The sequence below is a fragment of the Lathamus discolor genome, chromosome 2 (genome assembly GCF_037157495.1).
Source record: "Lathamus discolor isolate bLatDis1 chromosome 2, bLatDis1.hap1, whole genome shotgun sequence".
In the NCBI taxonomy this organism is placed as follows: domain Eukaryota; kingdom Metazoa; phylum Chordata; class Aves; order Psittaciformes; family Psittacidae; genus Lathamus; species Lathamus discolor.
The window spans coordinates 83,426,371-83,442,164 of record NC_088885.1 but is presented as its reverse complement, the minus strand read 5'-3'; the positions used below and the strand labels follow the sequence as shown (position 1 = coordinate 83,442,164).

The window sequence follows — 15,794 nt, the reverse complement described above, 5'->3', positions numbered from 1 at the left end:
TTTTATCCAGCAGCTGACAGGTAATTCTAGGAAGTGGTAACTCACTAGGGGTTTTTTGAAATTGTTACAAGGTCTATGACAATGATTATTTTATGTGAGAAAAACAAGAAAGATGAAATGTTTTCAAGAGCATCCTCATTTCTCTTTGGAATAGCTGGTAACAGCCCCTATTTTTCAATCATCAGGAAATGTTCATATTCTTCATTATGTAATTACTGGAGTCACGGATCTGACAGATAATAACTAACAATTTTCAAATATAGTCCACTACAAATCTTCAGTTCTCTTTAACACACCTGTTGGGGTTTCAGAAGGAGAAGTATGCTTCTAGGTAAAGTAGCACCTGCTTGTATTGTCCTGTGTGGCTGTACATAGATTTGAGGTAGATTTCAATATTGGTAACCATTCCATGACTACATTGTTTACAGAATAGAGGCACAATAAACTAAGATATTTTGTAGGTAAAAACCCCAAAACATTACCAAGCACCTCTCAAGCAAATCACACATGTCCTTTCCTCAATGTTCCTGTTGCAATGGAGTCCAAGTTGCAAAGCAATTCCTGAGCAGTTAACAGCAGTCTGCTTTACAGTCGCTATGGGTTCAATGGTATCCTATGAATGGAGTAAAAAAAAGCCCTGTCAAACTGTTGTGGCTTGGTCTGTAGTGTAATTAGACTGGCAGAGCTCAGTAAGTGTGCTGCCTATTTCACTGCAGTGCTGTTTGAATTGCTAAATTTGATTTACACACCAGAGCAGGCTAATTCTGATGATACACAGTTTCAAGTGGAGAATATGTGAAAAGAAAGATTTGCTTTAACATTACATGACTCGTTTTAACAACATATTGAAGTTTAAATATAATTCCAAAGGGAAAAAAAATCAGCATCCAGGGAGTTATTCTGTAGAGCTCCCATAAGATTAGCCTTCTGTGGTCAAAAAGTGTTTATGAAGCAGTTTTATTTTGTTTCTCTTGGTTTTCTTATTGATACTCAAAAGGGGTCTTGAGTGTGCCCAGGGGCCTCTGCTGAGTTTGACTCCTTAAACTATGTGCCTCTAATAGTAATCTAACTGTTTTAATACTGTATTTTTTTACTTTAAATATTTTAAAACCTTATATGTGCAGTAGTGACTGGAAATGGGTCTGTCATTGACAGCCTTGAAAGACTGTATTTCACCACTTAGAGTTTTGGGATAGTAATCTTTGGTTTAAGCAACCAACACCGACAACCCTGAATGAACATTACCCAATCCCTCCTTGCTTTCAAGGCGATACAAGTCCATGGGCTGTTCCACACACCCTTCTTGCTGTTTCTACTGTGTTTCAACAGGAAAACTTCACAGTTGCCCTTATACTGCCTGTAGTCCATTTTTTTTGCTGCCAGCTGGGACTAATGCAAGAAAAATGGAGAAAATCTGACTTTCTAGAGGTGGTGGTGCAAAACCTTCAGTTTGTGCTACACCTTGATTCTCTCCAACTTGTAGTGTTAATATTTCAACAGGATGGTGACTGAAATAGAGGTTTTACATGAGGTCTGATTTCCAGTGTTGTCCCTCTGCCTGGAACTTCACGCGAGACGTCCCCTGTCATGGTAATGTGGTTCTATGGCTGAGCCAGCAGTGATTTTTTGCTGTCCATTGAATACATGGCTCTCACATAACTTGATTAATTCCAAAGTTTAATTTTAAAAAAGAAAGTTTAGTTGTTTGGAGGAGACATGAAATTCTTCTTCAGAAGAGATGCATTTTGTGTCCACAGGAATAAGCACAATGAGAGAGGGAAGGGTATTAATCCCAGTCTTCTGACGCCACTAGTAGTAACATCTCAATTACTTCCATAAAGTCAACAAACTCCATCCAAAACAGGTTGGATGTTTTGTTGTTGCTGTTTTTATTGGGAGGCTCTTCCAGGAATTCACTGTGGCACTCTCAGGAAAGACGAGCAGGAAAGCCAGGCACGGAAGAAGAGGGGGGATGCCCAAGGTTTAAAGGAACAGCTGGGATATACGGAGCTTTCCTGTGATTCAGACAAGGGTCTGGTGAGAGCTTGTGGGTCAGAACCAAGGGAAGGACAAGGTGGGTGGCAACATGTGGGGAGAATATTGCTGACTGGGTGAGAATAATGGGTCTGGGTGAGGGAGGGGATGAAGCCTTCCTTAATCCCCACAAGGGAGCGCGGGAAGGGCTGAGCCTGGCACCCTTGGGGCCTATAAACCTCCCTGTCACCTGCTGGAAGAGCAGTGCAGGTGCCCCAGAGGTTTACACAGGGTGTCAGGGGCAACTTCATACAGGGCCTGGATGAGCCAGCCCAAGCGGTCACACTGATGGATCTGCTGTCCCTGCCATGGAGGCGTTTACTGGTAGGGGAGGTGCGGGCCAATGGAAGCCATGGCTATAGTGAGCAGGAAAAAGTGGAAATGAAGATCTGAGGGAAGGAAGGAGCATCACAGAGCCCAGAAGTGGGGCACCAGGCAAGCTTGTCCAGAGAACGGGCAGCTGGGATTATACAGGAGCATCTCTGAAGTGTGAAGGGCATGAAGGGAACTGCCAGGACTATATGGATCACATCCTCCGGGTGTGAGAATGGCTCATCCTGATACCTTGGGAAACAAGCAGATGTATCAGCAGCACAGCTTGGCTAAGCCAAGAACTCATGGTACAGCAGGAGGCAGAAACAAGGCCACGCTAAAAAGGAGGCTTTTAGAGATATTGTCCAGGCATGCAGGAGTAGCGTTAGGAAAGTCTAAGCTCAGCTTGAACTGAGAAGGACATCAAGGGTAAGATAAAGAGCTTAGGTCTGCACGAGCAATAAAAATCCAAACAAGGTCTCTGCTTATTGGGGTGAGAGATTTTGTGGCAATGGAGACAGAGAAGGCTGATGTCCCTAATGCTTTCTTTGTCTTCACTACCAAGGTCTCACAGCCTTTGTGCTTAGTGAAAGGGCTCAAGAAGGATAGGAACAACAAGCAGAGAGTGGGTAGAGACTGGGTCAGGGATTATGTGCAAGAATTCAGAGATCGGGTTGGTCCCTGGTGGGTGTCAGAATCACCTAACCAGGCTGGAGGAATGGGCCAGCAGAAACCAGTTCAAATTCACGAAGGGCAAACACGAAGTCCTGCTCCTCGGCAGGAGGCTCTGGTGCAAGGACACAGCTGGTCCCTCCCTGGCTGGGAGCAGCTCTGTGGGAAGGGACCCAGGTGTCTGGGCAGGCACAAGCTGGGAATAAGCCATCAACATGCCCTGGCTGCAGGGATGGCCAGCAGCTTCCTGGGCAACCCAGTACAGGAAAGACATGGAGCAACTGGAGCAAGTCCATCAGAAAGCCCCCAAGGTGGGGCGCTTGCCCTGTAAGGGGAGACTGCAGGATCAAGTCTTGTTCAACCTGGAGAAGAGATGGCTGGAAGGGAGGCCTAACAGCAAGCCTGTCAGGATCTGCCAGGGTCAAGAAGACAGAGCCACCCACTTCACAGTGGCGCATTACGGGAGAATGAGAGGCAATGTGTGTAAGTTGGAACAAGACAGGAGGTAGGGCAGAAGGAAAAACTTCTTCACTCTAGGAACAATCGAGAAGTGTTGTGAAATTCGCATCCTTGCCCTGAGCAACCCAGTCTGACCTCAGAGCTGTCCCTGGAGACTGGACTAGATGTCCTCGCCCAGCTCCTTCCAACTTGAATTGTTGCCTGTGACTCATACTATGAATATTTTAAAACTACCTTGAACTTCCAGCTAAATTTATTTGTGATCTGTTTGTGTCCTTAAGTTCTTTTGCTTCTTAGGCTTGTTCTTTTCCTAAAATACGTTTTATTTTGCAACATACTAACTGAGAGCAATAACATCTTCTCACAACTTCTGCTAAGCAGAACAAGCTACAGTCTTCTAATTTCCTCATGTGAAATAGGGCTTGTATTCCTTTTTCATCATAATATCCCCTCTCTGCACCGGTTCTTGTTTGAATTCATCTATCTTGCACGTAGCTGGCCACAGCACTGTAGTACTGCACAAATCCAAATATACAGACAATGAGGAAATAGTCCTATCCTGCACTCTTGCTGCAGAAAGCATTCTGGACAACACAGCCACAGATGTTGTTTTTAAAGCCGCAGCCTGCCTATGCTAATCCTGTCACTGTGTAACTTTCTCTGATCTTGCTTTCTTCATGCAAGAATACATAAATGCAGACACATGCAAAATAGTTGCCATATAAGTTTTCCCTACTATTATAAGGGCCTTTCTGACCTTTGCCCTAAACATTTCTCTCACTACTGATTTCCATTACTCTTAATCGGACTGTTTTTTTTCCCTCTGAAGCTGTTAAGTGTTCTAGACTCAGGAGTCATTCAAATATTTGCACCCTAGTATTGGGATGTGAATGAAAAAAATTTCTCTACAACAAAACATATACAAATAGTTCTCTATTTTGGTTATAGGATCTTGTAGAAATACCACTGTAATACTCTGTAAAGGCCAGAGAGCGCGAGCACCTAAAAGGTGTGAGACATAGCCTTTTCAGAATACCAATCCCAGAATGCCGCCTTCTCCTTATATCACAAGTGCTTTCTGGGATACTAACTCTGATCTCAAGTGGATCGTGTGGAGTTGTGGTCCTTCTGGGAAAGGGGGCTTCATTAAGTAGCAATTAAGAACAAGTAATTCCCAGCGATACAGCAAGTTTCTCTCATCTGTTTTTCCACAAATTCCTCCTCTGGGAAATTGTTTAAAGATAATCTAGAATGATCTAGAATTCTCATAGTTTCTCAATGAGATTGCCTGTTGTAAGTTGGTCATTTGCCGTGCGGGAGATATACTGGCCTTTTTGAGATAGCATTTTGTTGTTCATGGCTTATGTTCTGCTTTCCACAGTAATTGCTTAAAGAGCTGTAAGTCATGCGCAGATTCAGTTAGCGTAAATTTTTGCTTGTGAGACTGAAACACAGGATGCTGGGCCCTGCGTAGACTTCCTTGGCTCCCTAAATGTTTATGAATATATAAGGAGCTCTTAACTCCAATGCTTAAATTATTTCTGTCTCCCTTCCAAGTCTAGTTAAAGAAGCCTCCTGTGTCTGGTCTTGGCATGTGAGCTGCTTATGAAGGGAAGGCATGTAGTGATTCCAGCACCATCCTGTTGATTCCTGACAGGGCATTTTCCAGCCACAGCACTCCAGCCACTGACAAAATAACTAACATTTTTCAGTCCTTGGTTACAATTTCTTTTGAAATGGAAAGATGTTAAACTGTGCACTGGGTGCGGCCAGTCCCAAGCAGAGATTCTCCTGAGACGATGGAGGTATCCCGATGGTGTAGGTATTTCCCTGTAGCCTGTGGAGAAACCACAGTGAAACAGGTATCTCCTGCACCCTATGGAAAGGACCATACTGGAGAAGATATCCACACTGCAGCCTCTGGAGGACACCACACCACTGCAGGTGGATGCTCCCTGATGGAGCTGTGGCCCATGGAGAGCCCATGCTCCAGCAGGTTTATCCTGAAGGACTGTAGCCCATGGGAAAGCCCTAGGGTGGAGCAGGGAAAAGTGTGAGGAGGAAGGAGTGGGAGAGGAGTTGTCATGGACTGACAACAGCCTCTGATGCCCCATCCTCTGCGCTACTTGGTGGAGGAGGGAGACGAGTTGGAAATGAAGCGACGAAGGTGAACCTGTGAAGAAAAGGGAGTGAGGTATAAGGAAGGTTTGTTATGGTTTAGGTTTTGTCTTTGTTTCTCACCATCCATGTCCATTTTAGAAAAAAATTTATTTTCCCCTGTTGCCTTTTTCACTTGTGACAGTAATTGGTAAGTGATGCCCTTCTCTTTGTCTCAACCCACACACTTTTTCACCTTATTTTCCCCCTTCTGTCCTGTTGAGGAGGGGGAAAGAGCAGCTGGTGATGATCTGACAGCCAGACAAGGTCAACCCACCACAAACTCTTTTAAGCAAGCTAGTGTTTTCAGAGTCATTTCAGCCCTACTTTTTCATCTTGATCTTCAACAGACTTAATTATTAACTTGGAATATATTTCCATTTCCATTTGATTAAACGATGTCAGAATTTTTGCCATGAGACAAAAACAGAGAAGCAAACCTCCCAGAGAAGCAAACCTCCCCGCACTGATTAGCTACCATGATACAGATGAACACTGGCTCATTTTTAATGATGATTCATTACCTGGCAAAATTAAGGCTCTGCATTGTTTCTACTTCAGTTTCCATTAGGATTTATTATTATTCCAGAAGTCATAAGGTACATTTCTTTTTTAAAAAAAAAAAAAAAAAGAAAAAAAAAGAGAAAATATATGGAACGTCAATGTCCTATAGTTAGAATGGTACTAGAAATTCACAGGCTGCTAAACTGAGCGCCACTGCTTTGAAGCTAATGTCATTTCTGTGCACAGGCCCAGCACCAGCACTCTGAAGATCTTAGAGACTAGACAGTAAGTGCCAGACTCTTCCCCTGTCTGTGTCATACTGTGTCTGACATTTTGCAAGTCCATGTGGCAGATCTAAAAGAAGAGCTCACATCTTCCATTATGTTTTGCAGAACACTTACTGGACATCCTGCTTAAAAGCAGGGGACAGTATATCCCTTACTTTCATACACCTCAACTGAGCTAAGGACAACAACAACAAAATAAAAACAGAAAAAGAAGAATACTTGACTTGTGTCAATAATCTTTCCTTTTTTTTTTGAAGAAGAAGATTGTTCAGTTTAATCCTCATGAAAGTGGGAAAAATAACAGTATTGGATTAAAGCCAGAGTTTAAGAAAATACATTAAAATATTATTTTTTTTTTACTTAAAAATGAGTTTCCTCATCTTTCAAAGACCTAAGAGTTAAACTATATTGTATACACCTCAGATATAAAATTGACAAATGACCTAATAAAGCAGACTATATAAAAAGCAAGAGACATTTTTTTTTCCAGAAAAATGTATTTGTGTTTTAGCTGATCATATAAAAAGCATTAAATTTTAAAAAAAGTGTATATATTTTTTCAAGTGTTAATGGTTTCACCATTCATCGTAATTACATTCCAAAGTTGTGCAACATCAGGGCACGTTATCCTTATCTATGTAGCACAGTGAGCATAATCTTTACACTGAGGTCACTCTCATCACTACTTCCCCAGAGCCGTTATCCCCTGATGAATCTTCCTGAGGTCTCATGCGGTTGAACAGATGTAACAATACATAGCCACACTGAAATCTTGGTGAGGTTAACTGTGTCGGGTGAACTAAACTTCTGTTTCTAAATGCAGTCAGTGGTAACCACAATGTCCTTCCTGCTGAGGATTCTCCTCGATTGCTCTCTTCTATGTCTGTGGCTTTATCGTAATTTAACACATCCCAGTGTAGATTCACAGCCCTCCAGCGCTTAAACACTCGATAAACAGATGCACCTTCATGTACTATCAGTCCTGAAATTAAGAAAACAAATAGTTTGTACAAAATGCCATTGGATACCATTTTGAGAGCAGAGATATAACACATTGTGATGAATCTGGCAATTGCCAGAGCCTATTAAATTACTTGTAACTCTGATAATTCAAATAAATTATACGTATGTAATATAACCAGTTATTTGTGTGCTGAAGACAGGGATGTAGGAACATGCAGAGGAAATAAACTTGATCTGAATGAAAGTTCAACATAACCAATACTGCAATAATCTGAGCATGCCTAACTAAATAAAATATTTAGATATAAGTACATCAATATAAAAGAACCTTACTAGCAGATTCATAAATTGACGGCTTACGCTAGTGTTATCCTTGTTCATGGTAAGTACTTTCTATTTATTTAGATTTGTACTCATTTGAGTAGATTTTTTAGGTAGGTTTGGCCTTCTGTAATGAACAGAATTGTCTTAAATTAATTTAAGAGTGTTTGTAGAATTCAATACAGCTACAAATCTGTTTTCACATTCTCTAGTTCAACTTAGGAACATAGAAGATTTATTAAAACCTGAAACAGCCGTAAGTATAATGACTTCCCTGTCTTGCTTCAGTTGGGCAAAAAGAAATTAAATGTTATTACTAACTATGATGAGCATGACAAGGTTGGTGGACTTTCCTCTTTCTCCTCAAAATTCAGTAGAAAAAAGTTGAGAAACACCTTTTTTGTTAAAACCCAGGAAATCTTTTAAAAGGTCATTCAAGGAAAATACAGATTATCTGGAGTCCTCAACAGACCAATATGCTTATGAACTTCCACGTAGCTAATATTTATGCTTACTGTATGCATTCAATCAATTTATTTATTTAAACTAAAATCTTGATTTTTCGTATGTGTATATATATATATGTATTTATACACACCCTCTTTATATGTAAGTATTTCAAATACGGATTTGCTGGGTAGATGCATGGGACTTCAGCCTTCTTACTAGGTTTTTCATCAACAAGCCTGGTAGCTTATATAGTTCTCAGCATTGCCACGTTTTCTCTGGCTCCCTGCTTTGTGAGGACAGCAATCTGTCTAGCCAAAAATATTTACAAGTTTTTTGTCCAGTGTGTTTCTTGCCTAATACTTTCCTATAGATGCGCTTATCTAGCCTGGTGTCACAGGCTATAGTCCTTTATCCCAAGAGATTGTATATCACCTGTTCCTACACAACAAAATTGTGATTTAAGTGTCTGAGGGCTCTCAGCTTGATTAACAGAAAGGACACGTTCAAAGAAAGATGACAAAAGCAGAAAGGATGATATAAACATTTATATGAACAGCAAACCTCAGATTCAAGTGCAATGATTTGCAGATAGCAATGCCTACCCTAACACATTTTTTGAAGATTGTTACACTTGAAGATGGAGAAACAAAAATATTGCTTTCAGAAGGACATGATAGCAAATGTAGCATCTCTGCAGGCTTTCAAGTTGCCTAGATTTCATTGAAGCATCTAATACAGCAAAACTAACACAATATAAACTTAATTATATGTTAAATATTCTAAATGCATTTTGTATCAGCATAGCATTTTAGTGGTCTTGATCATGAGGTGTCTATCTTCATCTTCTCAGATGTATATAAATTAACCTGTCCTAAAAATTTGGCAGCCATGTTAATGCATAAATGCATCTTTAAGACTTGCTATACTGCCTTAAAAATGAAAAAGGATGTGTTTGATCAGATACAGAACGTACAAACCAAATAAGCCATGATTTTGTTGATGTGACAAAGATTCCACTCCCCCTCCCCACTTTTTTTTCCTTTGAAATTCCTGTAGAATGATAAAGGAGATGAGCATAATTTTCCCTCTACCTGTCCCTGGATCATAGTATCATTTGGCCCAATTTCCCTCAAGACTGTGATGAAGCAAAATTGAGAGAACTTATCTGCCCCCATGCTGAGATTTTTGACACCTGCCTGCACTCCACTGGAACCTGAACAACATATTTCAGAAGAGAGAAGGAAGCAGTTGGGAAAGGATCATTTCAGTACATGAGGTACATTTCAACAGTCAAAAGTATACTCCAAAAGTTATGACAGAAAAAGCGGTAGGAAAACCTCTTTTAGGGAGCTCTTTTTTACTGTTTTTGAGCTTTCAGGATTTACTGAAATTACATTTTCAAAGTTTTTTTCAACAATGGCAAAGAAGTTTTCTTTAAAATGGAAGCTGTTAGCCACATATGCTCTAAAAGAGCTACCAAACAAAGGATCAAATACTGCAAGGCTTAAAATAAAGTCAGATTCGGCAATGCTGAAGGAGAAAAGAAGCACTTTCATAATTTCTCCCATAAAAAGCTTTATTTCAATCTGATAAAACTACAGATTGAAAAAGACATGCATAGCAGAGGAAAAATAATTCCAGTAGATCTTTTGTCTCTTTGAAAAGATATTTTCCAAGGAGCAAGAGGAAAAAATCTCTCAGCACTGATGGTTCCAAGACCACAAATAAGAGGAAAACTGGGTAAGGTTTAAATACTGGAGATCTTCCAGGTGCAGATTTCTGATGCTCAAAAAATAAGTTGCTAGTTGCTAAAGCGAAGCTATAAGGAAATGGCAGAATCTCCTTTTTCTTAAGTGATCCACAGCAACGAATGAAGATATGAGAGAGAAAACAGGGATAAATCCATGAATAATACTAACTTGCTCCAAATACCATGATTTCAACAACACAGAGGACATAGTTGTACAGTCCTGGGAGGCGGGTGGAAATTACTTGTTTGATCCAGATGATCCCAAGAGGAAGTGTTAGAACTCACTGCTGTTAACTGTTCTGACATTCTGTCCAGTATCTAAAGAGATTTGGGATGACAGACCTGGCAAAATGTCCTAAAGTTCTAAGAAGACTTTAGATTAAGGTCTTTAGAATTTAGATTAATGTCTTTAAAATTTAGATTAATGCCTTTAAAATTTAGATTAATGCCTAAGATGTAGGGATGGTAATAGGATCCCAACAATAGGGATACGGAGAGATCCTAATTTTCTCATACTGTCAAATACTGTGACATTCTTTCCCTCTATCCCAAGGATTTCTTACCCTGAGTCACAAGACCACTAGAAATGTTTCATACTGTATATCTTTACAAGCAGGCAACTCATCTTTACTCATTCAGATTTGGTGGTATTAGGTTCCAGTGTTGTCTTATTTATCACAGTAATCCTACCTATAATCACTTAGTAATAGTCCTTCTAGAAACATCATGAACTTTTACTAGGTAATAAAAGACCTTTTCAAAAACAAACTTTACCACTGGACAAAACATCATGTCTTAATACTATTCTAGGGCCCACAGATATAAGAAAAATGCAGTAAATGCTCAAAGCATTAGTGAAACATGTCACCTCTAAAAATAGCAATATAACTCTAAGCTAATGAGAATTATATCTAATAAAAAAAAGGCTTTTTGAATAAAGAAATATCAAGTGCAGCTAGATGTGCTCATTATGAGTAACTTCAGCCTATACATTTTTACAACTAGGAGTTACACGAATGTTGCTAGGCATCAAGTTCCTTGTCAGGGAAGAAAAAGGCTTTTAGAGGGGCTATTCACAGCTCACATTGGCTCCCATCTCTTACTCACTTGCCACGGTACTCCTGGCACCACTCATTTTTCTACTGTAATGTTACAACTGCTTTTCGTGCTGTAAAGGAGCTGCACTGTTCTGGGATTGCAAGTGACCTGTTATTATTTGTGAGATATTTTGTTCATTTTAGAACCATTTATGACTAGTAGTTTTGAAAATAAATAAATACATAAAATTGTATAACTTTACTGTTATAAGAAATAATTGCTACATCTACAGAGAAGAATGGCAAAGGCTTGGTGTACTGTTCCCCTAACAAGGGGGTTATAATGTGCATTCCTTTTGAATTAACTCATGAACTTACTCCCTTGGTAATTCCAAGCCACTGCAATACCTCTGGGTTTCACAGGCAGTAGTTCTTTCATTAACGTGTTCAAGGTTTGCCTTAGAAAACTTCTGCCACCAGCAAGTTTCAAAGAAAACAGCTTTACACCCAGTTCAGATGCAGAAAAGTATAAACTAGTGACTTGTAGGGTTGAAACTGACACTGATAAGTAAAAACAATCCTGTTTGTTAAGAAGAATTCTGGAAAAAATTAGAGCAAGGAGAATAATGAATACCAATAAAATAGGTACAGTGGAATGAATAGAACATATTATATTGGTGATCTGCAACCTTTGGGAAGTTCTTTTGGTGAAAAGTAAGACATGACCAAAAATTAAAATACAAGTTACATGTAATTTACATGATAAGAAAGAGGGTGGTATGCTACATATGGTATAGAAAACAATCATTGGGAAAACAAATTTATATATGCAAGTTTTCAAAGATATCATTAAAATGTGTTAGTACCTTTAGGCTACTGCTTTTAAAAATAATGACAACAAAGCATTTCAAAACGTAGAGATATTTACACATCATAAATAACCAAAAATACTCATATTGTTTATGCAGAGCTGCAGGGACGCACAACTGAAGGCAGTTGGAATAAGTCTTGTTCATACCACCAGTAACTCTATCGCTTGTCTTAAAATGTGTGCTGCACAGGAAAACCCATATGTCTGCATAGATTTTTCATTCAAATAAAGAGAGATTCCAGTGGGAGTATAGGCATTCACTCACTGTAAATCTTGTTGAAAACCTACAGAATACCATGGATGACTAACACAAATGAGAGGAGAGAACATACTAAGTGAGAACTGTAGCTGGCTGTAAGCATTACAAGCTTTATGATATAAGAAATTACGTATAATATGCAATGGTAAAATTACATGTTAGTGTCTTTTGGAGATCATCAGCACAATGCACAGTGTTGTGGGTTTTTTTAAATCATTCATATATAATAATTATATCCATCTATTAGAGAACCTTATTTGAAGGTTTTAAATTGACGCTATCAATCTAAAATCTTTCACTTTAGAGAACAACAACAACAAAAATTGGATAAAGCTGAATATATTAATAAAGGTTTTCTGATGCAGATTACTTGAAATTGTATGCAAAATAAGTGGGATGAATGAATCTGGATCATTAGAATTCCAAAATTACCAAACCTCCTTTCTAAATTTCCAGATGCAGTTTAGAAAACTATTAAGTCATACCTGTACTGAAGTTTATAATGACAAAACAGTGTCCAAATATGTTTCGTTACAGTGAATCTTACATAAAACATCCCATGTATAATTTATGATTGGACAATAAAATATGCATTTATGCGATTACAGGTAAATCAGTTTACCTGGTGGGTGAAAACCCATACTTCTATTTTGCTCCTGCATGGTGACAGCTAGGCTAGAATCATAGAATTGTAGAATCATAGAATACTTAGAGCTGGAAAGGACCTTAAGATCACCTAGTTTCAACCCCCCTGCCATGGGCAGGGACACCTCACACTAAACCATGTCACCCAAGGCTCTGTCAAACATGGCCTTGAACACTGCCAGGGATGAAGCATTCACAACCTCCCTGGGCAACCCATTCCAGTGCCTCACCACCCTTACAGTAAAGAATTTCTTCCTTATATTCAATCTAAACTTCCCCTGTTTAAGTTTTAACCCGTTACCCCTTGTCCTATCACTACAGTCCCTAATGAACAGTCCATCCGGCACTCTTATAGCCCCGCTTCAGATACTGGAAGGCTGCTATGAGGTCTCCACGCAGCTTCTCTTCTCCAGGCTGAACAGCCCCAACTTTCTCAGCCTGTCTTCATATGGGAGATGCTCCAGTCCCCTGATCATCCTCGTGGCCCTCCTCTGGACTCGTTCCAGCAGTTCCATGTCCTTTTTATGTTGAGGACACCAGAACTGCACACAATACTCCAGGTGAGGTCTCACAAGAGCAGAGTAGAGGGGCAGGATCACCTCCTTCGCCCTGCTGGTCACGCTTCTTTTGATGCAGCCCAGGATACGGTTGGCTTTCTGGGCTGCAAGCGCACACTGAAGCTGGCTCATGTTCATTTTCCCATCGACCAGCACCCCCCAGTCCTTCTCCACAGGGCTGCTCTGAATCTCTTCTCTGCCTAACCTGTAGCTGTGCCTGGGATTGCTCTGACCCAGGTGTAGGACCTTGCACTTGGCATGGTTGAACTTCATAAGGTTGGCATCAGCCCACCTCACAAGCATGTCAAGGTCCCTCTGGATGGCATCCCTTCCCTCCAGCGTATCAACCGGACCACACAGCTTGGTGTCATCGGCAAACTTGCTGAGGGCACACTCAATCCCACTGTCCATGTCAGCGATGAAGATGTTAAACAAGACCGGTCCCAACACCAATCCCTGAGGGACACCACTCATTACCGGTCCCCAGCCGGACATCGAGCCATTGACCACAACTCTTTGCATGCGGTCATCCAGCCAGTTCTTTATCCACCAAGTGGTCCGTCTATCAAATTGATGTCTCTCCAATTTAGAGACAAGGATGTCGTGTGGGACAGTGTTGAATGCTTTGTACAAGTACAGGTAGATGACATCAACTGCTCTACCTCTGTCCATCAGTTCCGTAGCCCCACCATAGAAGGCCACCAAATTGGCCAGGCAGGATTTCGCCTTAGTGAAGCTATGCTGGCTGTCACCCACCACCTTGCTGTTTTTCATGTGCCTTAGCACGCCTTCTAGAAGAATCTGCTCCAAGATTTTGCCAGAAGCTCCATAGGCATGTTAGCTACATGTTAGTTCAGTACCTTCCAATCCAGAGGTGCCTTGAGCCTTGGTAGCTTGAAGGGCAGCTATATATCTGCATGTACCAATTTACTGAAGGCTTGCCTTCCAATTGTTTACATTCAAGACCAGGCTGGATGTGGTTCTGGGCAACTTGATTTAGTTGAAGATGTACCTGCTCATTGCAAGGGGGCTGGACCAGATAACATTTGGAGGTCCCTTCCAACCCAAACTATTCTATGATTCTATGTAGTTAAATGCACTAATATTTCTGATCACCCACAGACCTTCTTGACTGACTTTGAGATTAATCTGGTTTAGGTGTCTTAACATTCAAACAAATGGAAGGAAATGGAAATAGTTTGAAATAACTGGCTATTTCAATTCATTAATGCATATGAAATTAAATTTTTTATGATTGTAAACCGTGAAAAAAAAACAACAAAAAAACCCCACCAAAACCAATAGCAGTAAAAAAACCCCACAGAATTCCATATAAATAAAACATTTACAATGCCTGAAGCACATTTTGTCTTGACTTAATGTTTTTTTAAACAAAAGCAAAAACCTCAATATTAAGTGTTCAGACAGAAAAAGTGGCATTCAGGAATCAATATCTAACAGGACATGTAGCTGAGCCCTTTGTTTAAAAGCTGAGCACTTGTCCAGAGTATTGAGGCCTAGATTCTGTTCATTTTCCTGTCTGAGAAGATTTGGGTTCACAGAAGAATACCTGTGCCTTAAAATATTTCAGAGTGGACTTCTCTTGGAAAAATTACAAAATAAACAGAACTGCTGATCCAGCTGAAATATAAATATTTTTACAGTAATGGGATGGTTTCAATAAAAGATGATATGGCTTTATGGTTGGAGCAAAAGCCTTGGTATTAGGAATCACTCTGTTTCTTTGCACCTTATTGTGCAGAATTCAGCACTGCCCTGAATTCCAATATATGAGATTGGGATAACATCAACATTTATCACTCAGAAATCTCAAATCAGACATCAGATAATATCTGAATTTTCTTGTAGTTCTGAAAATGTGGTTTAACGTTTACTGCAATTATTATTTTTTTTCTGCAAATAATTGTAGCTATTTTAACAATTAATTCAAGGTTGTTTTATCAAATACTACAGGGATTTCTATTTAAATATTTTCAGAAATTCAAAACTGGTCAAAATAGCTTTGCAGCAAATTGCATTTTCTTTTATAAGATTTCACCTAGAGTTAAATGGCTCACGACTTTTTAATAATAAGTTACTATACTTAGCACCATTACAGTGCTTCAGAACTGTTTATGATGTATAAAGAGCTCATGCCTGTCTTCTCTGTTCTCTGTTACTAGCACAGTGACCTATATAAGTCTGTGCAACTTAATTTTGGGTATGTAGTTTGATGACATCCTCAAGGGCTTTTCCTGCGCTTTGTGATGGTGCAATCTAATACACAGTGGCACCAGTAGAAGACTTGACAGCACGTAATTTGACGTATTATTTTAATAATGTCTTTTGTCATTTTCATCTATTTAACTTCCTGAACTTTGCTAGCTGCCTATTTTTTTTTTCAAGAAATTGAAACTGATCCTGTTCTCACCACTAAGATCTTGGGGAGACACTGATGAATCTGAAAGTAAAGCTTTGGTTCTTTTCTCTTTGCAGGATTTGCTAAAGGTATCAGC

The 15,794-nt window shown here is 39.8% G+C and overlaps 1 protein-coding gene across 1 annotated transcript in view; it reads right to left on the bottom strand.

Annotated features, from left to right (window-relative positions):
• Positions 1-7,084: 7,084 nt before the first annotated feature.
• MARCHF11 (membrane associated ring-CH-type finger 11) overlaps positions 7,085-15,794 on the bottom strand; it is a 32,990-nt gene continuing 24,280 nt past the window's right edge. The window contains exon 4 of the mRNA XM_065669301.1: positions 7,085-7,407. Coding sequence (XP_065525373.1) covers positions 7,085-7,407 — 323 coding nt within the window. The remainder of the gene's footprint in view (positions 7,408-15,794) is intronic.